The 27,533-nt window shown below is 33.4% G+C and overlaps 2 protein-coding genes across 2 annotated transcripts in view; one reads left to right on the top strand and one right to left on the bottom strand.

Annotated features, from left to right (window-relative positions):
• Positions 1-27,533, bottom strand: part of LOC149420833 (acyl-CoA Delta-9 desaturase-like) — a 190,219-nt gene that overhangs the window by 67,289 nt on the left and 95,397 nt on the right. The window lies entirely within an intron of this gene.
• Positions 1,131-17,739, top strand: LOC149420835 (acyl-CoA Delta-9 desaturase-like). The gene is made up of 6 exons (XM_089635127.1): positions 1,131-1,278; positions 8,913-9,075; positions 11,449-11,622; positions 12,753-12,938; positions 14,303-14,463; positions 16,827-17,739. Exons 1-6 carry the CDS (start codon positions 1,131-1,133, stop codon positions 16,997-16,999), a joined length of 1,005 nt encoding a protein of 334 aa, XP_089491253.1. The 3' UTR covers positions 17,000-17,739.

The raw sequence follows: 27,533 nt of genomic DNA, 5'->3' as shown, positions 1-27,533 counted from the left end.
ATATATACTCACCCTCTCTCTGTGAATGTCCTAATATCTATCTTTTAAATGTAACTGTTGTTAATATCACTTAAAATGGGCGAAACTCAACGAAGAGCCGCCCGCAGGGCCTAGCAGAAAAAAACCCGCGGAGCGGGTTTTTAACTGCTAGTTGTTATTATTGTTTCCCACTCCATGCTTAAATGAAAATTTTTCTCTCGTTGTAATTATTGATTCCCACTCCATGTTTAAATAAAAAAAATTCTCTCGTTGTCATCATTGATTCCCACTCCATGTTTAAATGTAATTTTTTCTCTCGCTGTCATTATGGATTCCCAATCCATGTTTAAATTTAAATCTTTCTCTCGTTGTCATCATTTATTCCTACCCCATGTTCAAATTTCCATATTTCTCTTGATGTCATTATTATTCTAACTCCATGTTTAAATGTAAATCAAGCAAATATTTAAACAAAACCACTTATTGTTCTTTAAGTAATCAGAACTGTTTATGTTACATTGTTGTGCATTTTTATCTTTTTAATCTGATTTTATATTTATAATGTCGTTATTTTATTGGTCAATGATATAAACAATTCCGAAGATTGTTAGTAATTTATTTATAAAAACTGTTTTTACCACGAATAAATTAAGTACATGTTATTGCCAAGTGAAATGTGTAGAACTCCATTTTAACCCTTAACTGCATAGTGTAACACATCTGATATAATTATCTTTTTTTTATTTCTTATTCATTTTGACACCTGTTGGTGGGTTTTGGTATTACAGTATAATTTTTTCATTATTTCTGCATAATAATGTTGTCGAAAAATTACAATAGATGATTCACAATTATTTAAAATTTTGATTTTAAACTTGACAGTTGGAGGTTACAGATTGTGTGCATTTTGATGTACAGTATTAAATCAAAATATAGTGTTTTTTCGACGAGTTGGATCGTAATTATATTATTTCACAAATAATAAGGTGTGTTTATGTGTTTTAAATATAAATTTAATGTGTATTATTTATTTTGACAGTCTAAATATATGACAAAACGTTATTATATCATATATGTAACACTATGCACTGAGACCATATTTTGACATTTGTATTTAGTCATTACTAATTATAGCATAACGTTGTTTCAAAATGGCAAAGAGGGGTTTATCCGAAAAGGAGTTGGACGAAATAATTAATCGCTTATCTGACAGTGACGATGGAATGGATTTTACGGATGATGACAGTATAGCTGATGAAAATTATTGCGCCGTAGAAAATTACGATTCAGATGATCAAAGTGAACCTGAAGATATCCGGTTGAGAATCATCTACCAAATAATGTTGACGGTGATAATCTACCTAATGTTTTATCTAGTGGCCAAACTGATATTACAACGACAACGCCCGTTTCGTCTACTTCAAAAGTTGTGAAATTGTCAATTTTGTGGAGAAAAAAACCTGCAGCTTGAAGACTCCGACATGTAATTTACAGGAAACAATCAATTGCCCTCGGATTTGATGGAATTGGAAACCCCATTCGATTTTTTAAAATATTTTTTTACAGATGCTATTATCAATAAAATACTAGAACAGTCAAATCTCTACGCTTTGCAAAAAGATGTTTCAAGACCTGCAAATATTACTGCGACTGATTTGCATCTCTTGGGACAGTTAGGAGGAATAGAATCCTTGAATGTAAGCTACCAGATGAAAAAATAATGAAAAATGCTCCACTAGGAACAAGCTCGGAATTTAATGGATCGTATCAAGGCGTTCAAATGTCCAATGTTGTTTGGAAGGATAACAAGATGGTCACATTACTATCGTCTTTTGCAGGGGAACTTCCAATGAAAACTGTTGATGAAAAAAAAGAAAACTTAGGTCACAGTTAACTGCCCATTTGCTATAATAGAGTACAACAGACATATGAGAGGAGTTGACTTACTAGACAGTGTCATAGGAAGACATAAAATTGCGATGAGAAGCAATAGATGGTATATGAGGGATGTTTTACCACTTAGTTCATATGACTATAGTAAATTCTTGGTTTCTATATAGAAGAGTACAAGATCAAAAAAATGCCAATACAAAAAATATTATGCGTCTCGCCCAATTTAAAACTCTAATTGCTCGATCTTTATGCACCGTTGACTCTAAGTTAACCAACAAACGAACTGGTCGGCCAAGTGGATGTTTAGAGCCCGTTTTACAAAAGAAGAAAAAAGGCCCAAAATTAAATGTTCCACCAAAAGACATAAGAAGCGATGAGGTATCTCATTGGTCAACATAGCACGAAAAGAGGCAGAGGTGTCGACTTCCTACCTGCAATGGTCTGACGTACTGCCACTGCAAAAAGTACAAAGTCCCTCTATGTTTTAATAAGAACAAAAACTGTTTTACGGCATTTCGTTTAAATTAATACTTTCCCATGTTTTTATTTGTCTTCTTTTTTTAAGTATAAGTCATAAATTAGTTCGCTTTATTCAATGATAATTATTTTTGTAACATTAGGTAAGAGCATTTTTTAAGACATGGATGCATAGTGTTTCACATATGATATAATAACGTTTTTCTCAAAATAAACAAAATTTATTGATAAATATTTTTTAAATTATTTTTCCCTATTTTTAATTAATAAAATGAATGCAAAAATACATATTTTTTTTAAATAAAAAAAGTCATGCATTTAAGAGTTAAATTCAAGTTTATCCTTTAATTTTATTCCATAACATTATTATTCAATTTATTAATAAACACGTTCTGCTGTGTGATTATTATCACATAGCGGAAATCGTTTATAAATAAAAAAATAAAAAATTGAATAGTAATGAATTGAGAACAAATAAACTATTTAATTTGAAACATTAAAGCTAACAGGATATTTAATTATACTGTCGAGCCTTAATTTTTGGTTTTATTGTTTTTTTTTAATTGAAATTCTTTTTGTCATTGAAAGATGATGTTTATGGTTTACACATACCAAAGGTAAGTTATGAGGCTAGTTTTATTTGTTTTTTTTTAACGTGTAAAAACTACACCAGAGTTCCAACTGTCAATCTGCCAGTGAGACTATGGTATCCCCAATTGGGGTATTTTGTAAGGCTGAAGGTAGTGGGGAGGGAAAGGAAACGGGTGAGAGGAAGGTTGAGGAGTACCTGGCTATTCCTATCTGGTCACCAAGCACGGCTAAAGCCATTTCAAGCAACGTTCCAATTCTGAATGGTGATCTTACACCAAGGCGGTACTGTGAGTATCTTCCACGCTGGAACGTTCCGCAAGCATACCATATATTATTTTTAATAAATTAAAATAAATAACAAAAATTCATCAAATTAAATTAACTAATTAGATTTGGACCCGCGACCTTCGGATTGATAGTCGAAAGTCTTTTCCCTCGATCACACGAAATGCACATATTTATCTTGTTTTGTCATTCAATTAAATTATTTTCCTTATATTTAAGTAAAAAATATTTATATTTTATTAAATCTTTTGGTGTTTTTGTTTCAAAAGGTTTTTTGGATATAAAATTGAATAATATTTAGTGCAGGATAACGTTGATTAAAAAACGCCTTCATGAATATATCATGTAGGTTACTTATATTTTACAGTCAAATGTTTCAATAAAAAGTTAGGAGTAAAAAAAAATTATAAAATCAACCCATCATATAACCGGTCACCGGTCACCGGTCACCGGTTTAAATCCCAAAATCATTAAATTTAAATATATTTTTAAAATTATCAATAATTTTTAACTAAACTCTTTTTTGTCATCTTACATCGTTCCCTTCTTATCCTTCCAAAGTCAATCAATAAAGGTTTTATCGGTGATGACGGTAACTTATCATCATTCCATAGCCTGCAGATCGCCAACGAACAAACGATAGTTCAAAATGACTAATTGTACATTAGCGATATGTAGTCGTGCTCGGGAACGAAGACAAGTTATCGGCATTATGGATAATCCTTTATTGATCGACCGTACTAGATACCCAGAAAGGAACATATTCTTAGTATCGTCCTAGTGAGAATTATAACGTTAACGTTTATTTAATTTCCTTTAGCTACGTTATGTAAATGACCCGATCTGAAAAACCAGATCCTTCCTTCCTTTAGGGATTCCCCACATTAGCCAACAATAAAAATTAAGAATCAATGTAACCTGTTCGCTTAGTAAACAAATTACAAAAAACAGAATTTTAAAAACCTGTGTCATACTGAATATATTTATTATTGTTTCCAATTTTGATATATCTTATATAAATCATCAAAATTTAGTTAGTATTTATTGTTCATGCATAAATTGACCAGTTAACAAATTATTTTTGAAGCGTCATAATTGGGAACTTTTTATCAATTTCTGGAAGGATCTTTTTGAACGACAAGTTCATGAATAAGATTTAAATTAACATTAAAGATTTAAACGTTGGACCGGACTAAAGGCAGACAGATTATTTAGAACTGAGTCTATAGAGTAAGTTATACAATTTTTTAAAAACGTGAGTTCCTTTTATACTGAATGTTTAATCTGGGTTTAAAAATTAGACCAAATATTATTGTTTTATTTTTTTTTGGCTACTCAATTATTTTTTCTAGCGATTGATAAAAATTAGGATAACTGAAAATAGGTAGGTCATTTTTCTTGGTGGGTTATCTAATCTTGCCTATTAAAACTGCTTCTGAATAAAAATATCTAAATTTTATAAACAAACGTCAGCCAATAAATAATCATCCAAGTCTTTGATTATTTTTTATAATCATACCACATTTACCACACTATTGGTTGAATTTTCAGAGATATATATTTTAATTTTAAATCCGCATGTTTAGCGTACAGCGTATGCGATATGTTGGCAGAAAACAATAAAAAAGACAGAAATTTTCCACTACGTTGAGAAATAATAAATATTTAAATGTAAAGAATTATGATCAATAATTGAGGGCTGGATATTACAAAGGTGCTAATTATCATTTTTTCAGAATATTTCTTTTTTACCCAAAACGATATTAAACGTAGACGTCTATATTCTTAAAAAAGTGCTAAATGCATTCAGTTAAGAATGTACTCGTAGTTACAGCTTTTTCGTAAAGATATAAGCCGTGCTAATTCAACGCTTTATTTCATTACATTTGTGTAATTTTCGTCAACGAGCTGTTTTATGACCTAGCTTGCTTTTTTGTGTTAAAATTAAGGAATGGATGGAATTAAAATGGTGCACAGTTTTTTTAAAGCGAACAAAGAATGAGTAAAGCAAAAAATGAACAACTGCACCAAAATTACAACCCCTTTCTGAGGCATTTACAAGAAAATAAAGCGTTTTGATTTCTATATTTTCGAATTTAGTAATATTCAATACACGCTACTGCGGTTTAAGGTTATGTTGTCAGAAATTGTACCTATGGACAATGCAATTCTGGTACCTGGACTGTCCTCAGTTACAAGTATGAGTTTTCAAGCCTAAAGCTCCAAGCTTATAGCTCCAATCTTAAAGCTCCAAGCCTAAATCTCTAAGCTTAAAACTCCAAGCTTGAAGCTCCAAACTTGAAGCTCCAAGCTTAAAGCTCCAAGCTTAAAGCTCCAAGCTTAATGCTCCAAACTTGAGCTCTAAGCTTAAAGCTGCAAGCTTAAAACTCCAAGCTTGAAGCTTCAAGCTTAGTGCTCAAAACTTAAAGCTCCAAGCTTAAAGCTCCAAGCTTAATGTTCTAAGCTTAAAGCTCCAAGCTTAAAGCTTCAAGCAAGTTCCAAGCTTAATGCTCCAAGCTTACAACTTCAAACAAGCTTAAACCTTAAAACTCTAAATTATCTCCAAGATTTAAGTTTTTTATTCTGTTTCACTGTAAAATAAATTATCACCATTTTAATACAAATAATTCTCTCAATTAGCTCTTTTCTAATTAAAATTGCCCTATTAATAAGTTATTTTCTGTCTGTTTCAATATCAGATATTTCTCCGATGGCTAATGTCATAATTATTTTATTATTAATCTATGATATAGAGATTATAGAGTATTGAGTTCATTCTTTTTTTTTCAATATATTCATTTTATTGAATAAGTTTGTTCAATGTTAAAAAAACTTAGCACCTTTATAATTTCCAGCCCTCAATTATGTTAAGGTAATATTATATTTCTGTATTTGTTTGTACATACTAAGAAAAATAGCCAGTAATATTTGTACATAGCCCTATACAGATATTAAATTCATTAAAATAATTTTCCACTAAAATGGCGCTATAATAAGTATCTGATTATGATTATTATTATCTAATTATTGATGACAATGTTAGCGATTATCAAACAAAAAATCTGACTAAGATGCGATCGCATTTAGGGATTGAACCGGAATCTTTGTCTGCCGGGGTTCTGCTCTACCACTGAGCTAATCTGACAATATTTCTTTCGATCATATTTAACTGTATCATACTTCGGCTGCATTTATTTCGGGAAGAATCTTGCAATCATTCATAAAGATAGCAGCAAATAAAAATATGCGTTAAGGAAACGAAGATAATATTGCAGTTCGTTAAATATTAAATAGGGTCAGATTAACTCAGTGGTGGAGCAGAGTCCCAGCGAGGCTGAGATCCTGGGTTCGACCCTAGATGCAACAATTCCTATATGCAACCAAATCTTTTTTCTGATTTTCTGTTTCAAATTTTTTTTCGACAATCGCTAAAATAATGTCTTCAATGATTAAATATTACGTTATTCTTAAAATAAAATAAGTCAAATTATTACTATCTTCTACATTAGAGTTACGAGTTAGAATTCAATCGAGTATTACACGCGTCTTTTTTTGGGTGGTTTAATGCGTTCCATTTTGTGCACCGACTATCTCATAAAATGGACATAATAAAACATTTTCAGTTTATAAGGAAATAATATCGAAAAATAAAATTGAACGACCAAAGTGTACTTTATATGAATTCTATAACAAGACAGTATTGTTCATCACATCCAACAGTAGGTAGTGAACTAGTGAGGAGTGCTAAATGTACGTACAGAACACAAATATTCTAAGATTTTATTTATGATAGTTAAAGTATGTTTTAAACTTGATTTTTTCCTGGTCTTCAGTTAAAACAATATGACGCCTGGGGTATCTGAGGTGAACAGCTTTCATCTGTCGTCGGAAGCAACAAGTATCACAGAATTCAAAGACCTAAAAGGATTGCTAACAAAGCTTCCCATAAACAACCGTTATTCAGATCTCGGACCGTTTGTTACCACAAAATACGAGTAAGTTTTGGAACACTTTCTAAATCTTATGTGATTTATTACTTAGTTATAACATACGTTTTTTTTCATTACAGTGTGAAATACAAATGGAGGAACATAATTATGTACACGTATATGCATCTTTCAATCGGGTACAGCGTATATTTAGCACTTTTCTACGCTAAATGGAGTACACTCGTTTTCAGTAAGAATTCTAATTTGTATCCTTGAATATATATACATATTTCAAGCACGGTCGATAGATAAAGGATTTATCGATAATTTCGATAACTTGTATTCGTTCCCCAGCACGACTGAAGATCGCTAACAAACAACAGTGCACGTCGAATGAATTAAGACCAAATAGTCGTTGTGAAGTGTTGTTTGTTCATTGGTGACCTGCAGTCAAGCTTGGGAACGATGACAAGTTACCGACATTATCGATAAAACCTTTATCAATCGACCGTGCTAGCTACCCAGAGAGGAATATTGCGGTCATAAGCGAAAAGGCAGGTAGGATTTCTCAAAATTCACATTCTGGTGTACCTTTTATTGTAATAGATACATCGTGTAACAGAATGTGACTTTCAAAAATACCTCGTTTCCTTTTAGCTTGTGAGAAACGCATGCAGAATAGACGGCTGTGGGAGAAATTATTTCCCTCAGGGCCTCATTTTAGGGGTTTGTTATGGGGGGGTTTGTCGGCTATTATTTTATAAATGTACTAATTTCAGTCGTGGTTCTTTCTGCGAGACCGGTTACATCAAGTTAAATGAACTCTAGAACATTTCCAGAGAATTGAAAGTGTTTGTTTGGAGAATTCAATAAAGTACCTACCTACAGTATAATGTTTTTAACAGAAAATTATTTTGCCATATTTAATTTAGAACTGATTTGTCGAGGATTCAAACTTTCCAATTTTACTCAATGCTCTGACGCCAAACGACTGGAAACTACTGAATCTATTCTCCATGCGCTGCTACTCGCGTGATAATAGTGGAAGAACACGTTTCGACTAAATATTAATACGCAATATCACCACCAGGACTACGACGAGATTTTATCTGGACTGCACTAGTTCAGATATAATCATTTGATAAATTATCTAACTAATCAAGAAAAAAATATTAATAAAGGATTCCAGTTTTAAATATTTTTTTCTTGATCATTCTGAAGCAAATTTTCCTTGTCATTTACATAGACTTTCAGTTTAACAAATCTTACAATTATTATATCGCTGCTGATTTTATTTCTGAACATAATTATATTTTCACAATAATTCATGGAGAGGATTCATAAACTTGGCAATGAATTAATAGATATCGCTGATATTTTCATTTTAAATTATGATACGTTTAGACCAAAATTAATTTACCACTTTAAGAAAATGCAAATAGCGAGTTGTCATAATCTATGCGTTTGATAAAGCAAGTATTAATAATATGTATTAATTTTTTCAATTTCCTTTATTTCAAAGTTTCTCCATTTAGCTTGTTATAAACTTATATTAACAAGTATTTTGTATTTCATGATTTATTTCTTAATTATTTATATTTGTGTTATATTGTTTTTATTTTTAAATTTACTGTTAAGTTTTAGTTTAAGTAACTGTTCTTTTTTGCTTTAATTTGTAATCTTATTGTAAAACCCCAATAGGGTGTTAATAAATGTGTAATGTATTGGTGAAATAATAATCTTGTTTGTTGTCTTTAGCATATGTATGCGTGGCATTAGGAGGACTTGGCGTATCGGCAGGGGTTCACCGTCTCTTTTCCCATAGGTCTTACAAAGTAAAGACTCCGCTGAAGATATTTCTTCTGTTCCTGCATTGCCTTGCCAACCAGTACAGCGTTCATAAATGGGTTCGGGATCACAGGTTTTTTTGTTTATGTTGTTAATCATACTAACTTTACCTTATTCAACTTATCTTAACCTAACTTAACCTGACCCAACCTTACGAAATCTGACCCAACCTAACTTTAACCCTTCAGACTAATTCGTTAGCTTTTGGGAACAACTCATTAGGTCCCACAGAAATCGTTGTCTCTCTTGGTATTGTGGTGAGAAATTCAAATTAAATTCAAAACGGTGTTAGAAAAAACACCAAGCTTTATATTCAAATCTAGAAGTGAACCACAGAAAAATCATAATCTTCACCTTCTTGAGACCAAAGGTTCCGACCGCAATTTGAATATTCAAAAAAGTGAGGTGTCATTTACGTTTGTAATAAATTAATGTAATAAAATAAGTGTGTTATTTTATTATTTTTCGTTATCAGTAATTTTGGTCAGCAATTTTTTTTTTAAAAAACCTATAACTTTTCAAAATAATAATTATAACTTTTCAAATATTTATGTTTATTTGTAACAATAAAATTTTAAGGTGTATTTTACCACCTTTCAAAAATAGTTTTCAGTTTTCGGATACGTTCAGAAATATTCCATTTATTTGGATTTTATTGCAAGGCAGAAATATTCCGACCTTCTGACAGAATTTTCCTGAAACGTGATTAGTTAAAGTAGGTTAGGTTAGGTTGACCGACTGCAAAGTTAACCACGTCAAACTGTATGTTCGCTAATAAATTGATGTTGATAAATTGACCCACCGGTTAAAAAGGTTACACGTGTAATGCATATAAGTGAGATATACGGGTATGCGAAGGGATGAAGCAAGGGTGGGCGATAGCAAACGAATGCGCGAATGCGCTGCCAATAATGGAAGACTGGTGTAGTCTTTGTCGAAATATATAAGATGTTTTATTTTCGTGGTAATTGACGAGCCAATATTCGCACAGGCACATAAATCGGGTTCACCAGCTCTGATAACTTTCATGCCAAGAATATTGCCCATTTTTGGCAGGCAGAATGTTTAGAAACATGATTTAAGTACTATTATTATTTCAGTTCTTTCTTATAAGACAAAATAATAACTCAAAATTAGAATGTCAATCACTATGTTTTGTTTTAAAAGATAATTTTTTTGTCGTGAAAGGATCACTGAACTGAAATGAAGGATTAAAAATAGGAACACCCGATTCCTGGGATTGTAAGAAGATATTTATAACAAAAATGATATTTTGAATTAATCAAATCAAAAATATTTACATCGACTACACAACTAAAAAATCTGAAATTAGTCCAAATCCCGGCGTATGCAAGTAAATTTTGTTTTATTATTTTGTGTTATTTCACAATATCATCATTTAAAATAATATATAGTTTATTTGTAAGACCACCATTCCGAATTGAAACGTCCCTTGAAATGGCTTTGGCCGTTTTTCAGGGAACAGATGTAAGTTGTTGGCACTTCCCCACCTTTCTTATTCCCATCTCCTTCCACTCCCCATTACCTTCAGCCTCTCAATATACCCCAATTAGGTATATTATGAGGCTTAATATACTATACTTCCACTGGCTCAAGACGTTTGGGAGCAGTTGGGAATTCTTATTTTTTCATTCTAAAATTTCGATTGCAATACATGTTATTAATAACACCATTAATATTCAAATATCTGTTAATATATTCAAAAATCTGTTAATGAAAAAATAAGAAAATACACAGATTTAGGAAATGAAATAAAAAGAATTTGGCATTCTCAGACTATAAAAATATTACCATTCGTTATTTCGGCTACTGGCATTATACCTAGCTCTCTCATTAAAAATTTAGGCGTATTAGATCTATCAAAAAATTTATATATAAAGATGCAAAAGTCGGTCATTTTGAATGCATGTAGGATAACAAAAGATTTTTGAAATATTTATGTTGAAGGATCAATAGGATTTATAGGCCCTGTTAGAAGTTCTACCGAGCCGAACCCTCTGATATGAAAATATCTGGAGTCGGTGAATTATTTTCCCATTTGATCTCTGGTGAGTTGACGTGTTGTTCTTGCATTGTTTTGTATTTATTTTGCTTATAGAATGTACTTACATAATGTTTATTGACTAGATGATCATTTGTGGAAAAGTGTGTGGAAGGGTTTAGTTTTTCCTATGGAGAAGATTTAACCCGGACAATAAAATCGGAAGTTATAAAGTAAAAAATAAAATAAAATCTCACCATAACCATTTCACGCGGTGTTATCGATGAAATCCAGCAAGCGTTAAGCGTGAAACACAAATAGTTTAATAATTACAAATGGTATCTTGCCTATCGGGATTCATATGCACGAATTATGTACCTGGGCATGTAACTCACCTGTCTTACCTCGTTTAACCATATCACACCATGTCATTCCATGTTTCAGAACCCATCACAAATTTAATGAGACAGACGCTGATCCCTATAATGCACGGAGAGGGTATTTATTTTCTCATTTCGGCTGGCTTTTGATTAACAAGCATCCAGACGTACTGAAATATGGAAAGAAAATCGATACGAGTGACATAACAAACGATCCCTATTGCATGTTCCAAACAAGGTATTTTTGTTTTAAAATTTTCAGAGCACGTGGTGAAAATGGTTTTTTATTTTAAAATGTTGTCTTTTTCTGACTGTAAATATGGAACGAACAATGTGGCGTCTTTTTTTACGTATCAAAAAATTAAAGCTCTTGATCGAAAAATGATGAGATCTGGAAAAATATAGTATTTTTTGCTTGAAAATTAAAGTTTTGGCTATTGAAGTTGTGCTACGACCTCGATGCAAAGGATCGAAAAAAGGCAGGAGCATGAATACCGGTTGCGCCAATGTTTTGCCTGAGAGATAGGTAACTTAACAAGACTTCTCTTTTTGGTTTATTGTTTGATTATCCCATTGAAGGACCACTATAATGACGGAACTAATGTCTAACTTGTATGATAGTGTGGATAAGTGGGTCGAGCTTCTGTATATAAAGGCCTGTCTATGGTTGACTCACTTGATCACTACGTGAAATAACTTAGCGTCTTTATAATCCCACAGTTGTTCAAAAGAAACATATATTAATTTTGTGATCATCAAAATAATGTGGCAGGTACATTTTGAAAAGAGGTGGACAGGATTTTGGATTAGACTAGGAAAAGAAAAGATACAAATCGTATGTTCGGGGAGTCAAATAAAATAATTACTTTATTTTTTAAAGGGTGCAAAGTAACGAAAAAAGATCAAGTTTCAAAAAAAATAAAACTGTTTTGCCATGCATTTAGTGGGATAACTTTTTAATTATGCCGTTTCTTGACTATGGATGGAAGTATGAAACGGAACGAAATATGTTGATGTTCGTGTAAAACGGGTAGTATTTTATTTATATTTGCTGACATACGGATGTCAGTTTTCTAAACATTTTTAAAAGATAATCACATAATACCCACATTAATTATCAAAATAATACTAGTTAACTATTTTTAAAAACACAAAATAAAAACTTTATTTTTAACAATGCAATTTTTATTTCAAACTTCATTACACAATCTTTGATATTAGTTTGAAAGTGAAGTGAAATTATTAGTTTGTAAGGTAGACAAACTAAATATATTTTTATATGGAAAAACATCTCTCTTTTGAAGCCTAAACGCTCCGTAGTGAAATTAATTATTAATACCTGTACGATATATATCGTATCTATTTTAGATATTTCGAGATCCTTGGACCGATTATCTGCTTTGTGATCCCAACACTGATTCCTTGGTACTTTTTCGGGGAGGATTTGGAGACTTCTTGGTATCTTGCAGGAATTTTTAAGTTTCTCTGCACATCTCACATCACTTATACCCTCAACAGCTTTGGGCACGCAAATGGAAAGCGACCATTTGACAGGTATGTTCAATGGTATTATCCTTATACTTTCAAACTATTCTAAACCTTCATCTACTGACAGATATCTAAAACGCACAACATTCTATACTTATAGTTCTGTGAACAGTAGACCTCTCGTCCAAAAAAGGATGTTTCTAATTTTCTCGTGTTTTATAAGTCAAAAACTTTTCCTCTAAAATCATAAAATTTGTGCCTATGTATGTTCTTAATTATAAACTTTATATTTTATGTAACCTATTTTTATTTCAAATAAAGAGTTATTCAATTTTAAGAACGTCCGTTTCTCAATGATAATAAGCCACTTGCATGCTTTTTATAATGATTTGGAAAAAATCGTGAGGATATATGTTTCTACTAAGATTTTGAAAATAGAAATAGCAAAAAATTATAAATTTATAGTTTTTTTAATAATAATTTTTTTATTTTTATTTATTTTATGAACCAATTTTTGGGGCCTTATAAAATTACACACCGATTTTATCACCACTGATACTTCCGTCGACTTTTTCAATTTGACATTTAACATTAATTCAATTTTGTGTGCAGCCTGCAAACTTTGTTTTATGAAATTATAAAACAATCTTTGTTTTATACAACATCAAAAATTTTGACAATTTCTGATCCTTTGTTAGTTCCATGAATCCATTTTTAAACAATAAAACACAATGTCCACGATCCGAAAATTGAATTTAGGCAGAGGTTATGAAGTGAACTTCCTACAAGTTCAGATGGCTTCCGACGAGGCTGGCTTAGAAGCATAGCGGCGAGGGTGCCGATTTTAACAAAATCTAGCTATTTAATGTATTAAGGGTATAAGTATAATTTAATTCTGTAAATGTATGAGTGTATAATGAATGAGCTGATTTATATTTAAAATAATAAGATAAATTAAAATAGTTATACCTATCTAATGACGTTGAACATTACAATGATCAATAAGATGGATCAAAGAAAAAAAAATTAAGAGGTATAATATTTTTGGTATGCCTCGCTATTCCCTTCTGTCATTCGTTTGGAATCCGTGTTTTCATGATTTTTGGTTATTTAATTAATTTAATTCGTTGACACCCTTATATTATGTCCGAACATTCTGATTCATAAAAAATGATTCGATTTTAAAAACACGATTTAAAACAAACAAAAAAAAATCACATTGTCTTAGAATTTTTGCCTAAGCCGGAAAAAATAAAACGTAATGCAAGTGACTCATTCTTTTTTTAAACTTTTTTTGGTCAGGTATGTAAAGAATCTCTACTGAACTGGAACCGGAATTTACAAACGGATTCACACATAGAGGAAATGCAATACCCTCCAATTAAGTAAGTTGTGTTTTATTAAATGAAAAATTGTTTGTTTTTCCCCAGAGCCCAAGGAGCTACTGATAACACTTATTTGAAATACTTATCTCTGGGAGAATCGTATCACAATTACCACCACGTCTTCCCTTGGGACTATACCTGTCCTGAGATTGGGATGTACGAACTCAACGCCACATCTATGTTCATTGATGCGTTCTCCATAATAGGTAATGTAATTTTAATTTTAATTTTAATTTTAATTTAACTTTTAATTTTAATTTTAATTTTAATTTTAATTTTAATTTTAATTTTAATTTTAATTTTAATTTTAATTTTAATTTTAATTTTAATTTTAATTTTAATTTTAATTTTAATTTTAATTTTAATTTTAATTTTAATTTTAATTTTAATTTTAATTTTAATTTTAATTTTAATTTTAATTTTAATTTTAATTTTAATTTTAATTTTAATTTTAATTTTAATTTTAATTTTAATTTTAATTTTAATTTTAATTTTAATTTTAATTTTAATTTTAATTTTAATTTTAATTTTAATTTTAATTTTTAAAAAATAAGTTTGTTGATTTTCTCAACTACCATACTAGGCTCCTGCCCGTATTATGGGAGTCGTATTGTTGCACAACGTTATAATATATTCTAATTCTGGGAATGTCAATTATTTTAACCATTATTCATACATTGGAATCCTCAGAAACATAACAATAACATATCTGATAGTATTATGATGGTAAGGACTGTATATTTTAGGATTTTTTTAAAAGGAAGTGGCGCTCTCTGTTATTTTCTAAAAGAACCGTTGAAGTTTTCAACGTTTTTAGCTAGTTGTAAAATTACTCTTTTATGTGATTAACGCAAATGAGTTCCAACTGCTACCAACCGTCTGGAACCATTGAGACTATGGAATCCCGAGTTGGGGTGTGTTGCGAGGATGAAAGTAGCAGGGAGGCGAAGGTGATGGGATAGAGGAAGGTGGGATTGATTATTCACATCTAGTCACCAAACACAACTAAAGCCATTTCAAGTAAATTTTCTTTTCTGAATGGTCGCCTTTCACCCTTGCATCTACCACTCTGGAACGGCTGCAAAAATATTTTTTTTTTTAAATTAAACATATTAATCATAAAAAGTATATTTGAACCTGTGATCTCCAGATTTGTAGTCGATGATCGTATCCCGGTTGCAACGGGCGCTTTACAAAAAATGTACTTATTACTATAGTCAAAGATATAACTTTTAAAATCTTTGTCAAATTTAGAAACAATTTATAACTACTAATGACATTTTAATCACCGATAGTAAAATTTATTGGTAAACGATTAATGAGTGCTAATTTTACGTGAAATATGACATAAATAACATGTTTATTATTCAATGTGATAGATTGTCCTAATTATCTACAGTATAATATTGATTTATGGTGTGTTAACAGATGACGTAATATTTTATTACTGACAATTTTTTTCATGTTCGTACAATAAATACGGAAATTCATGCAGATTTAATACAATAAGGAACTACAATGTAAAATATATTCATATAGATCACCAAACGCTGATTCTAAATAAACAACTTATGTTATATTTTGTTAACACGTAGAATATATTAACGTCATTTAAAAATGAATAAAACACACCGTTTGGTTGGTACGAAAGAACATGCAGTTTTATCATAACCAGTCTACGTGAGTAATATATATATGGCTTAAAACATCCACATCAGGGTTGCCAATTCGTGGAGAGCTTTTTTGAGAGAACCAACCATATCGAAAAATAATATTTACACAGCTTGTGACATCGCACTATAATTCGTTTTCATTCTCAGCAAATTTTCAAAAAAATATATTTTTAAAGGCTGAACGAAAGAGAAAGTCCGAAAATTACTAGATAATAAAATAATAATGCTAAATTCCTAGAATTTTCTTTCATTTTGGGAGTAAAGAAACATGTGGGGAATTTGAAAACCTCTTCATCTCCTGTCGGTAATTTAGAACACATGCATTGGCAACTCTGGTCCACATTCACATTTGAACTAATGAGAAGATTTTAATGCAAGTCATGGATGCATTTTTTCACTATGGTTCAATACGATAAAATTAGTGATGAGATGCTAACAATTTACCTAGTGCTCTTCGATGATAAAAGCGGGTGTACTTAAGAATGAAAAACGTCTTGACTTCCATGCAAAATACAGCAAAAAAACGTAGGCTTTTTGATACTGGTCATCGGTGACATCACTGGACACGTCTATAGAATTAAGACATTTTTTTGGAGACTCGAAAAAATAAAACATTTAAATACCTTAATAATAAAAATATACAGGTGATAAAAAAAAATTAAAAATGAATTTCAGTTCTTCACTATCGTGCTTTATTTTTGGGGTACTATGCCGTGCTGCGTTTGTATAAAATAAATCACGACAATTGCATTAAACCTAAAAAATATCCATATTAGGGCCTATATCTATATCTCGTAGGGCCGGAAATTCAATATAATTAGTTAAATTAATGTTACTTTCGGTGTTTAATTTTGGTGTAGCGCTATAATTATTTAACCCATGTCCTTTGTCGACAGGTTGGACTTATGACAGGAAAGTAGTCACGCCGGATATGGTCAAAAGACGTGTCCTGAGATCAGGAGATGGCTCTCACAGGTTCAACAAGGAACAACAGGACGAAAACCATTTTTGGGGCTGGGGCGATAAAGACATGATTAAAAATAAAGAAGAGTATGCACAAATCAAATAGTCCAAATATATGGTATGGCTCAAAAGTCACCACCCTATCAGAAGATAAATGTCATCTCGACTTTAACATTTGTCAAGTAAACAGAAGCTGAATATACGTTGAAAAGATATCTATCGCTATACTCCTCAAGAAAGCGGAATAAGTTTGTGCCAACCAATTATTTTTATTTGCAAACAATGTTACTGGTCTTACAGGGCGAAGATTTTCGCGCCACCATGTATGTACTATGTATGTAGGTTGCGGGAATATTACGGTTTTATTTAATATTCAGTAAGCACTGCTGGCAAAATTACATATTAACAAGGGCTAACTATAATAAACATAATACTGTGTAATAAACTCTAGAATAGTCTAGAATAAGCTACTACTGGTGTTAAGAGATTAACTTGACTTATTTTACCTGTGATACATCATGACCTTATTTGGATTAAAAATGTAAATAAAAAATTTCGGTCTCCGGTGACATTTTTTTTTTCAATACGAATAAAAAAATATTTCTGTTGCCGTCACTGGTCCACTCACGTCACAATCCTTCACCCGACTGCAACTGTCAAATGCATACTGAATTCTATTGTTTAAAAACAAAGTCTCCCGAGACATAAATGCCATTTTCATTTTTACTTCAAATAAGGTCCGGAATCACTGGTTAAAGTAAGTCAGATAAGTGTCTTTTCACCCTTCATTATAAATTGAATCAAAATAACAAATAAATAAAAATATATATGTACATTACTGTAATCTTGTTGCTCTTTTATACCTTAGTGAAAAATAAATAAACTGTTACAGTTGTTTTCTTATTTCAAGGTTTTTAATGAAAAAAATATATATGTTATGGACGAGATAGATACAGAGTGGCTCTTCGATTCAAAAGTTCAAAGACCAAATTAAAGTGCAAATTAAAATCCCAACAATATTTATTGATACGTCTGTACAACCAGTACAAGGATTCTTTTTTTTCAAACGTAGATGCGGATATTTGATTTTTTGCAATCCGGGTTTTTTTTGCGACACCAAATCGACGAACAGTAAATCATTTTGGAAATCGTCAAATAAGCTCCATTCAAGAAATGAAAAAGTGTTTTTAGCGGAAGCGATTTTGTACTTAATATTTTTTTAAAGACATGAAGATTAAAATCGCACAGCAATAATTTCTAGCAAAGATGATATTAAAGTACTGACATGTTCAGTGTTCACCGGTGAGCTATCGGCTTGAGTGAGTAATATTCTATTCTAGGGATATTGTGATCGAACAGGTGGCGGCACGCACCCCGGGGCATCTTACCCTGTACCAGATACGTGGTGCTCGAAAGGAACAGAAATACAACATTTTGTTCTATTGATGTGAAAAGTTTTAACAAAGAGAAATATATTTAAAAATAACTGAAATTTTCAATGAGGCTTTATAATTAAATCAAAATGTAAACTATTCTTACAAAATACGCAAAATTCTTTTTTTTTGTAGTTTTTCGTTGTTGTTAATATTCTTGCGTATTGGTAACCTTAGCCGTATGTGCGTGGTTTAACCCATTCAACGCCACAACTTTTTTTCTACATATATACCATATTGTACGCATGGTAACACCCTAAATATATGCGAATTGGTAGTGAGACAATGAAATATGATGTTGTTGTTGTCATCGCGTTTATTGAGAGTCAGTATAACACATCAGTTGAGTTGCGCAGTTGGGAGATGGCTCTGGATCGATGATGATGATGACACTAGGCGTAGTCGGCGATGACTGCGGTAGAATGGTCGAGATGCGGGTCAGTGGGTCGACACCGCGTTGATGAAGATCGGATTCGTGGACTTGTTCAGCACTGATGAAGGCGAGGAGTCTTCTAGGTACTTCAGCGTGAACGAGGTAGCCGAAGGTACGATTGACCTGGTCGGCAGATGAGCGGGAGGTACAGGCTAGCGACGATGGTCGCGGAGCCGAGGCGCAGACGGCGATGAGCTGGTCTCAGGGTCTAGGCGCGTGAGGTTAGCGCTGGCCAGGAATGATAGCCTGGGCCAGGTCGTTGAGGTGAAGAAGGATCGAAGCGTGACGCGGGGGGAACCGACCATCATGGCCGATTCCTCCATTACGCCGAGTCGGAGATCTCGAGTAGGATGATGTACTTGTTGAGTGGAACGATGTGGAATGAACATGTACTTAGGTCCTCCACCGCTTATATAGCTGCTGATTCCTTTGTTCTCGTCTGCCACGGGTTAGAGTAGCGTCTGGACGTCGAACCCGCAGAACCGCTGACTCGGTTCATTGTATGAGCGTTTGCATCACCCTGTATGAAAATCAGCAGTTTACGTATTGCGGTCCCGATATTATTATTGAAGTTTCGTAAGACTGATTGCTGTCTCAGCTTTTTAACTCGTTCAGTCTCGTTATGATATGATGACCCTAGGAGCGGTGACGTAACCGCTACAAATATATGTATTTATAAATTTAGGAGTACATTTTTTAGCGCTATTAGATTGTTTTAATTTGATTTCCTATTATTTTAGTCGTATTTTACTAGAAAGTAAAAAAAGCTGTCAGCCAAGCAATTGTTCTTTTTTAATATTAATTTAGTGTGTAACACGCATGTATGTGAAGATATCATTAAAAACTATTCTTATTTTTAAAATAAAAAGACAAATATCACCGGTTTACAAGTAACCTAACAATATTTTAAAATCTTCTACTACCACTACAGTAAGCGGAAAATGTTGCCTGTGTTATAATGGAGGACTTAGCCAGCCAAGTAATTTATCACATCACGCCTGGGCAATCCAAACACGATGCCAACTCAGCCCATGACCGGTCATAAAAATAATAATGGTTAAAGAAAAACGGCCGAAACAGGATCTGTCATTATATTTATGGTATTTTTCGTCGAGGTAAAGATTGAAACGTAACAGAATGCCCGCCGTGAGGAATGTACTTCACAAGCAAAACGCAAAATATGGAGCTAAATGTTTGACAAAATCAAGAGATATTCATTTTTTTCTTCATATTCTTGAGAAAGAACTCTCGTATTATATAACTAGTGAAAGACATTATTATTACAAAGAAATATATTTTCAGTTCCCGTTACTCTATTAGAAATATGATATGAAATCAGTTGCAGTAATGCAGGGCTTTCAACGGGTAATTAATGATTTTAAATGAAAAATTGAAAAATTACATCAGATACCAACTATGGCGTGTAACCTGAACAAAAATTGTCACACAGTTTGCAAATACTGTACCTCACTTACTATTACTATTTTTTTAGATTTAAAGGGGCATTATGAATCAAGCTGCTTCTATAGCGACATATGTCATTTGGTTTGGGCCTGGGCTGGCCATGAACACTCAATTTAATCGGGGTTTAAAAGAGGCATGAAAGAAATCACCATCTCAGAACTTTTCTTTATTTCATAAAAAGGGTTAATTTACCACAACATGGAAAGAAAGGTACACATCGTAGAGTTAACTAAGAAAAAATTAAAAGTAATGACTTATTGATAATGCCTGAATTACACCTTCCGAGAGGGCTTACATAATGTATTTATGACAATGGTTGTAGGAGAAATATGTATGTTGGGTTTGTGTTAAATAATTATTTGCATGGAAACATGGCTGAAATATGGGGACATTAATCTTTACGAAGAATCTGTTTGGGTTTCTTCTGTTTGGTACTAACGTTTTCATCGTACCTTAGGTAGGAAGGCTAGGCTAAACAATTTATAGACTCGTTTTCATGGATGGAAATTATAACATAAAATGTTTACGCGAGACTTTAGATAAGTTTTTTAAGAAGGGAGACTTCAGAGTCTCTGTGAAGTTGGGAAACCCTTATCCATTTGGGGGCTTACAGTCAGTACTCAGCCAATACTAGTAGCGAGCGAGTGATTTAAGCGAAACAGTGGATAGAAGCGAAGCACAATGACTCGGTCGAGTAAGTACCCTCTCCACCTGCAAAATCAACCCGGTGCTTCACTAGATTTGGTCAGTGCGATCAGCCGGGTCACTCAGTAAAAGAAAAAAAAAGAAAATTTTAGAGTGTGTGACGTTTGTTGATGTAAAACTCGCTTAATTTTTTTCTTTTTCCTCAATCGCAAAACCATGTTGACAGCACTTGAAACTAATCTCAGTGAACTGACTTACCCGCTGTCTCTTCTACATGTTATCACTTCTATTTTCCAATTAGTTGCTCAACCGATCAACCGAGTAACAAAGCGAGTGACTCGGCCGAGAACTCGGCAGGTGTGATTCGGCCTTTAGTATTCAATATCGGAGTATCAGTGTATTAATAATCCTACAACATTATAATAACAGTGTCACAGCCAACACACTTGGACTTAGATATTATTTATTGACAGAGTTCCTAAACAATGAGTTTATTGACTCTTGCATTATTGCAAATTTGGTTTTTCTATTGAAACTTTAAGTGGAATGTTTTAATTATGGTGGGGTGAAATGAAACTTGAAACTATACTGCGACTTGTAAGAGTATTTTATTTTATTTTTTTATACTCAATTGCCTACTCCTAACGGAGGATTGCTAGGTCTTTTAAGTTTGGTAATTTCACTCTCGCTGTACTGATCGAGAGCCTTAATAGTTGGATTTTCATGTCCGGCTAGGCCCGCATCCCGCATCCCTGTGTACGTGGATTGCTGACTTTTTAAGGGATAGGTCGATTCAGGCGGTTGCTGACGGTTTCACCTCTTCCTCGCACTCTATAAATGCTGGCGTCCCACAGGGATCGGTTCTGTCTCCGACTTTGTTTTTGTTGCACATCAATGACCTTTTGACATGTGCACCGATACATTGTTACGCGGATGACAGTACAGTTCATGATAGCTTTTTGTTTGACAGGCCTCCAAAGGGCACACAAACTCCAACGGCTCGGAGGGCTTTGAAGCAGAGAATGGACGGTTATCTCGAGAGTATTTCCTCCTGGGGTAAAAATAATCTCGTCGAATTTAATGTTTCAAAGACCCAATCCTGTCTGATTACGTCTAAAAGGGATCTAAATGATAATCTAGTCTCCTTCAACGGAAGCAATCTTCCGAACAGGCCTTCCATTGATATGCTTGGTGTAACTATAAGTGACCAGCTCAGGTATGGGGGCTCCATCGAAACCAGAGTAAAGCTGGCCTCTCAGAAGCTGGGCGTACTGTACAGGGCCCGCAGATACTTTAATAATACACAACTGCTGACCCTGTACAAATCGCAAGTGCGCCCTACTGTCGAATTTGGCAGCCATCTCTGGTCCGGAGCCCCTAAATACCTGAAAAAAACCCTTGACTCTGTGCAAAAACGGGCGGTCCGTTTGATAGATTCCCCAATCTTAACAAACGGACTGCAATCTTTAGAGCACAGGCGTCAGGTAGGTATGCTGTCCTTGTTCTATCGGTATTACAATGGAAGATGCTCTGAGGAACTAGCGTCATTGATCCTTTCGGCACCGGTGCGTAGTCGGGATACACGCCAAACGCGTGCCCAACATTTGTACACGGTTGACATTTGTCACACGAGAACGGGTCGCTTCTACGATTCGTTTTTAAGTTCAACAGCTCGGCTGTGGAACGAACTGCCGGCCTCTGTATTTCCTCCCTCCTACAACATGGGACTCTTCAAGACCCATGTTCACTCCTTCCTCTCCACAAAAAGACCCTCCACACAGCATCCCCAAAGATGACATAGGCCCTGAGGGAAATTATTTTCCTCAGGGCCTCCTGTGTGGAGTTAATATAAAAAAATTTAAAAAAGGCCAGTGTAGATTTTTTCCGTATTTGAAATAATTAACTTCTTTATTGGAGGAATGTTTGTCTCTTTATGGAGAGTGTTAAACCTGATTCACTTCAATGCATTCAAAGCTAATCGAATGACTTTGTTTTGCAGGACTTGTAATTTGTTTGATAATTGTGTGTTGGGTGCAGCGTATGTAAAGCCTATGTTCGTCTTGTGGATAAGTAATTTATTGTCTGCTGATAGTCGATTATTTCTATCTAGCATGGGTTAGAGTGCTGATATCGACTTATTTGCTGATTTGACATTTTTATTGATGTGCTTAGCCCACGTTGATTTAGAGTCTAATGTTACCCCAAGGTATTTAATTGATTTTAACCCAAAAAGTTTTATGTTCAGGGGATTTTCGGGCACTTTTCGTGAAAAGACTGTCGCAACAGTTTTAGTGGGATTCATTGGAATTCCCAGCAACTCGTATCAAAGATTATTACAATAATCTTTGATACGAGTTGCTTGGAGCTGTACGCAGCGTTTAGCAGTGGTCACGAGAGTTGAACTTGAAATTACATTTGTATCGTTTGTGAATTGAGATATTTTTACGTTATGGTTCATTTGCGGGAGGATATCGCTAGGATATACGTTAAACATATTAGGAGACCGTGATCCGCCTTGGGGGACACCGGCTTTTAGTGAACGTATGGAGTATAGAATATCATCCAATTTAACTTGAAAAGTACGCTCTAAAAGGTAGCTAAATATCATTTTAATTAACGGTGTCGTAAAACCCATAATATATATTTTATGTAGTAAACCGTACTGCCATATTCTGTCAAATGTCTGTATGTTTGTTTACGTTGAAACCTTATGTTATGTGCTCGACTACGCGGAAAATTTGATGGATAGAAGAATGTCCCGGTCGAAATTCATGTTGAAAATCTGACAAGGTTTTATTTTCACGAGTAAATGATTCTAATCGAATTTTAATGAGTTTCTCTAGAATTTTACCTAAGCAAGGAAGGCGACTGATTGTGCGATGATACTCAGTTAATAATGTTTTTTTTTACCCAGTTTAGGTATTAAAAATACATTTAAATGCTTTATGAAAACATAAGTATTAGTGACGCATTAATATTATAATATTACTCTTATCATATTAGAAGATTTATGCGACTTCATCATGGGCAAGAAGGGAATCGACATAAACCGGGTTCAGCAAAAATGAGTGTAATATTGCACAATGTCCCCCTAGGAATAGGCTCGAACACGGGTCTGCAGATTTCAGAATATTTGTAACGGTCGGTATTGAAGATTTCTGTTTTAATGTTGCGCCCTTAGCATATATGTAGCATATCGTCGACTGGACTTTTCTGAATGTTCGTTCGTAAACGAATATCCCGGCGTAGCGATGCTAACATTGAGGAGGTGGGTACATTAAAATTCATTTGTAAATGTTTCTAAATGAATAGTGTAACAAAATATTAAATTTTGGAGACAATCCCAAAATCTTGCTTACCCGATTTGAGGATTTATTTTCGGGGACCGGATGGTAATATTACAATGCAAGTCACATGTACACTGTCAGACTCATTTATTGGCAAATCTCCGAAAGCAGGACACAATTTGCTTTTTACATAAAAGACTTGTTATTTATTTATTGTATCGATCGTATAAGGTACCTACAAATGCGTGGGGTTAAGGCACTAACTTAATATTCATGGTTATATTTTAAAATTTAAATTATTATTGATTTACAAAATATGCGTCGTTAAATTCGAATTACTATTCTAGCAGGTGTTTGTGTAGAGATGAGAGATGTTAAGAAAATAATATAAAAATAAATGCCCTGACATCTCATGTGCTTTATTAATTATTTTAAAAAAATCGATTCCGTTGATACCAGTATTATTATTTACAAGTTTAAATATATTTTTATGATTCATTCATTTTATGGTCATTCGAACGCTTCATTAATTAACTCACCAAAAGTACCGGTGCATTATTCCCATCCACAAACATCAGGGTCCAAAACCGACACTAAAAACTCCCAAATGGGTTAACCCTTTGCGCACAGCACTTTTGTTTCACATATGGACCATATTTTATGTTTGCTAACCCCTTGAGTCATAATAATTTGATTTTTATGCCTCAGAGTTCTTTTTTTATTAGCAAGAAAAAAACTCACACAGCAAATAGTTTAATATAAAAAGTATATTAACTTAAAGTGCAACATGCATAAATATAAAGATCAAGCAAAACAGTCGATAATGGATCTTTAATCTTATTTCCCTCCCAACTACCATACCCCGCTTCACAACATACCCCGATTAGCAAAGACGTAGTGATAGCATTCACTCGGGGTGGGTTCGATCATAAGGGAGAAAAAGGGGTTTCTTGGGACATCTACTTACAACGACTTATTATTTACATTACATTGATCATAGAAATTATGCAAATAATATTTTTTGTGGGGGGGGGGGTTTAACCCCCTAACCCTCTTACATACGCCCTTGCCAATTAGGTGTGCCATAGTTATACTGGCTCCTGACGGTTGGGAGCAGTTGGCGGTCTTGTGCGTTATTTACATAAAAATAAATTGAGGTACCAAACCTGGTCTGAGATCAAACAGCTTGACTTCGCAAGGTTGTCCATTGCCGCATGATGTATTGAACTTATAGTACAGGGTTTTCCAATAATAATAATAATATAATAATAATGTTTATTTCAGCTGGACAGAGCGGTGTGTGCAATGCTCTGCCTGCCATAAAAGTTTACATAATACATAAAAATAAAATGAATAAAGACATAAATGAAAATAAAAATAATAAATAAAAAATCAATAGACATTTTTTTTTTTTTTTGTATTAGGCAATTCACCCTAAAGAGAGTGCTGTGTGCCGTTAAAGTTAAGGGAGATGGTTATAATTTTATGGGAAATCTATACGGGAATAGGAAATCTCAAATATTGAAGTCATTCAAGTCTATGAACTTGTATAGAACTGAGAAAATGCGAGAATTGTTGAGAGAAAGTAAATAAGGAATACTAAGGGGAGATTGGTGGGTGATTTTTATAAGTAAACGATAAATGCCTTTGAAGGATGAATGATTTTTACAATTAAAGAAAACGTGATCAAGAGTCTCATTTTCCATGCCGCACTGGCAGAGTGGACTATCTAGGACCCGGATTTTAAACAAATGGGATGCAATGGAGCAATGACCAATTCTCATTCTCGAGATACAGGATATAAATCTTTTGGATTTTTTCTTGCCGTGGAACCAAGGTTTACTTGGAATATGATTTTGTATTCCAGCATAAAAAGCACCAGTTCGGGTTTTCGTATTGGTCCAATTTTCTTCCCAGGAGCGGATCATGTTGGATTTAAGAATTGGGATGACGTCAGAGATAGGAATTCTAAAATCTAAAGGATTAGAGCCAGAAATTGTTTCAAGTTTAGCTAGAGAATCGGCTTTCTCGTTACCCTCAATTCCTAAATGGCCAGGGACCCAAACCAATATTGTCTCAAAATTTAATTCATTTAAAGATTTAAGGGTGTTTCTGATATTATAAATAATATAGTCTTCTGGTTTATGGATATTTGAGGAAATTTTCAACACTGCGCTTAGTGAGTCAGTGCACAGTAAGGCTCGTCGAATATTGAAAAGCTGGATTTGGCTCAAAGCTTGTTCAATTGCGAAGCATTCTGCAGTAAATATGGAAATTTCTTTAGGCAATTTATAAGACAAATCTAAATCGAATTCGGGAATGTGTACCGCAGCTCCACAATCTTTGTTATCAGACTTAGAACCATCTGTGTAAATGAGAGAAAATTCTGGAAACTTAGAAGATGTAATGTTTTTAAATTTTTCCTCAACATTTTGATTAGATGAGGTTAAAATATCAGTTCGGAAGTCTGAAGTTATAACGTTGGGGATATAATTGATAGAATCAAATGGGATGGTGAAAATAGGAAGGATAGGATCTTTTTGTAGATTTTGGAGGGAAGAAGACAGAGATTTGAATGAAAGAAAACTTTTTAGAAGGAGAGGAAGTCGATTTTTATCTGTCGATCTTTTTTCGTTATTTAAGTAATTGAACAAATAATCAAGGCTTTGTTCTAAAGGGTGACGCGATATAGAAAAAGATTTAAAAATATATTTATCAGCTAGGAATTGTCTCCTTAAAATTAAGGGGGGATCAACACATTCTACCTGGAGAGAATTAATTGGAGAAGATTTCATCGCTCCAATAATTATTCTGAGCGCTTTGGACTGAATTCTTTCAAGTTTTTTGTCCAAATATTTAGGAAGAGGATCAAAAAGAAATGTTCCATAATCCAAATGGCTTCGCACTAGAGCACCATACATTAATTTAAGAGTAGTAGGATGAGATCCCCACCACACTCTGGAAACAGCTCGCATAATATTTAGACCCTTTTCACACTTAGCCGAAATGTTCTGAATATGCGGGAGCCAGGAAAGTTTATGATCCAAAAGTAGTCCAAGAAATTTAATTTGCTTAACGATTTGAAGAGGGACATTATCAAAGCAGACAGAAAAGGGGGGTATTTTTCTTTTGCGCGTAAAAGCCACTACTTTGGTTTTAGACGTAGCTAAATTCATCCCATTTGTCAACAACCAAACTTTAATATTATGTAAAGCCAAATTCAATTCCTTCGCAGCGCGCGATAGATTTTTGTGTGATAAATATATAAGGAAATCATCAGCAAAATAAAGTCGCTTGATAGAAGAAGGAATTACACTGTCTAAATCGCTTATATATATATTAAATAATAATGGACTGATTACGGACCCCTGAGGTAAC

Source organism: Hesperophylax consimilis, chromosome 9 (genome assembly GCF_061612785.1).
Source record: "Hesperophylax consimilis isolate HC1 chromosome 9, BYU_Hcon_1.0, whole genome shotgun sequence".
Classification (NCBI taxonomy): Eukaryota; Metazoa; Arthropoda; class Insecta; order Trichoptera; family Limnephilidae; genus Hesperophylax; species Hesperophylax consimilis.
Note: the sequence above shows the minus strand (reverse complement) of the source record. Positions and strands in the feature narration are given on the sequence as shown.

Coding starts and splice junctions, on each gene's coding strand:
- LOC149420835 (XM_089635127.1), top strand. CDS start 1,131: ATGGCAAAGAGGGGTTTATCCGAAAAGGAGTTGGACGAAATAATTAAT. Junction 1,279..8,912: donor TTACGATTCAGATGATCAAA/GTGAACCTGAAG, acceptor TGTTGTCTTTAG/CATATGTATGCGTGGCATTA. Junction 9,076..11,448: donor AAATGGGTTCGGGATCACAG/GTTTTTTTGTTT, acceptor TCCATGTTTCAG/AACCCATCACAAATTTAATG.